The following is a 2,739-nucleotide window of genomic DNA, read 5'->3' on the forward strand; positions in this document are numbered from 1 at the left end:
TGGCTATGTTGTGAAATGTGAATAAACCGTGAAGTCACGCGAAATAACGTTATACGCGACGCTATACAAACCAATTACATAATCCTATCCAACATGTGTAAAGGCACACACAACATATTCCAGTTAACGGTATATTTTTTTAATGATTCGTTATGGCGTAATCAATACTTCCATGCGTATAAATTGCGTTCAGCCTCTCTCTCTGGAGTTAACGGAGTTTCGACTCCTGGCTAGAGGAGCCTGTCTCGGCTCATGCGGGGGGCCAATCAGAGAGGGGCTTCGCTCAACCAATCAGAGAGGGGTCTGCAGAAATGGGAGGGGTCTGCAAAAATGGAGTTCAACCAATCAGAGAGGGGTCTGCAGAAATGCGGCTACGAATTGTAGAGACGCGCATCCCCCTCCCCTTTGTGTAACAAGGAGGCGTCCTCTTTGTGTACAGTGCTGCTCTTCTGTAACCACGCCCACTCCGGAGGTAGCAGCAGGGAACATTCCTCCGTGTCAAGTTTGTTGACTGCATTCTTTGCGTGCAACTTATTGGAGCACATTTTCATCAGCATTAGCTGAACTTCTGTCCCGAGGCTGAGGTGTTTGTAACCATGGACAGTGAGGGAAGGAAGGTAGTTGTCTGTGACAATGGAACTGGGGTAAGTCTTGCCAAAGAAGAATATTTTGTTTTAATTGTATTCATGTATTTATAAAGTAGGCCTACATACTGACTTCTGTAGATACATTTTCCAAGGGATGTTTTATATTATGAAAGTCACATTACCACTACCATCTTATGCAATCACTCCTAGAGTAGCTCATACAGTAGCCTGTTTTATAACACATTGTTCAGCTCATCTAGAGGCTACATTGATTTGACAGCTGTGGTATGTGTGAGGGAGGGGTATAATACATACACATGCTTTATTATCATTACCTTTTCAGTGTTGGAGAGCAGCTTGGCTCAAGGTTGATGTTGTGGTAGCCGGTTTAGAACAGTGGAATAAGCCCAGGGTGTGGGCCTGTGTGCAGATTGCAGACTCACATCTGTCTGGACTTGCCATTCCGCCTCCCGTGTGCAACGCCTGCCATACATGGTTGTGATGCTTCGAGGTGAACTGTGATTGGACAAAAAGTACGGAGAGAAAGTCCGGTGTATTGGGTCCAGAATGATCTCATAACTCCACACAGCATCATTATAAGCCACTCAGGCAGGTCAGTCTGCAGTAGTATGGGACATATATGACGCCTGCAGTCACGCAGTCCCCAGACGATTGTAATCGGCTTTGTCTTTACTTGTGTGGCCTCTGCTAGGAATGTCTTTGCACCTCCAGGCTACAGAATGTGTCCATAGTCAGACAGACAAGTTGAGACATTGCAAGGTTAGTCATGAAAGGCGAAGATATCCGCTTTTATACATAACCCGATGACAACAACGTGGTATTTTAAAAGGGCCATGTGATTGTTTCTGTATTTTACATGCCCTCGTGAAATAAGTGAGACTTTTGCATGTGGAAAGGAGTGAAAGTAGGTAAATAGACAAGCATCAGTTGAATATGTACAACGTGACATCAAAACAATTCTAAACAACTGCACAACATGAGCTGAAAATATTTGATAGTATAGTGAAACTACGCTCTCAATTTCAGTCTCATTGTAACACATGCAAAAAGGCTCTATCTCACACCTGAGCTATTCCCGTAACATCTTCCATTCATTCATTCATTCATTCATTCATTCATTCATTCATTCATTCATTCATTCATTCATTCATTCATTCATTCATTCATTCATTCATTCGTTCATTCATTCGTTCATTCATTCATTCGTTCATTTATTCATTCATTCATTCTTTCTCATGTCATTCTCCAGTTTGTCAAGTGTGGTTTCGCCGGCTCCAACTTCCCAGAGCACATTTTCCCTGCCATGGTGGGCCGACCGCTCATTAGATCCACGACCAAAGTTGGCAACATTGAGATAAAGGTGAGATGAATTTGCTCCGAGGAGGGTTGCGAGAATTGTAGAATGGAAGTTATAACACACGCACGCACGCACGCACGCACGCACGCACGCACGCACGCACGCACGCACGCACGCACGCACGCACGCACGCACGCACGCACGCACGCACGCACGCACGCACGCACGCACGCACGCACGCACGCACGCACGCACGCACGCACGCACGCACGCACGCACGCACGCACGCACGCACGCACACACACACACACACACACACACACACACACACACACACACACACACACACACACACACACACACACACACACACACACACACACACACACACACACACACACACACACACACACACACACACACACACACACACACACACACACACACACACACACACCACTGCTCCAAACTGCCAATACCACTCTTTCATCGCTGATACAGACTCTAAGGGCAACATAATAATTTAATTTGTTTAGAGAAATAAACGCACGGTTCTTCTTTCACTGTGTGAAACGACTGGAATAAAGATGCATCGTTGAAGTACGTCAGGATGAGTGTGTGAATCCTGAGAGGGAGGTTTCATTCTTTATGTTTGGGATATTTTCCCACTCTGGATGAGCTCTCTAACTGAGCAATTGTTATTGCAAGTCGAGTCTCGAGTCCCCAGTGTTAGAGTCGAGTTTGAGTGTTAAAGTCGAGTTCATTACTACAAAATAAACGGGCTTTAAACAAACAAGTAGAAATACAGGTCCTCGGTGACCTACCCCTAATCTT

The 2,739-nt window shown here is 45.3% G+C and overlaps 1 protein-coding gene across 1 annotated transcript in view; it reads left to right on the top strand.

The window, feature by feature from the left end:
• Positions 1-472: 472 nt before the first annotated feature.
• LOC311227393 (actin-related protein 2) overlaps positions 473-2,739 on the top strand; it is an 18,608-nt gene continuing 16,341 nt past the window's right edge. Inside the window, 2 exon segments of the mRNA XM_084313017.1 lie at positions 473-644; positions 1,858-1,968. Of these exon segments, the coding sequence (XP_084169143.1) occupies positions 597-644; positions 1,858-1,968 (159 nt within the window). The 5' untranslated portion in view covers positions 473-596.

This window comes from Notolepis coatsorum (genome assembly GCF_963971535.1).
Source record: "Notolepis coatsorum genome assembly, chromosome: 4".
NCBI lineage: Eukaryota > Metazoa > Chordata > Actinopteri > Aulopiformes > Paralepididae > Notolepis > Notolepis coatsorum.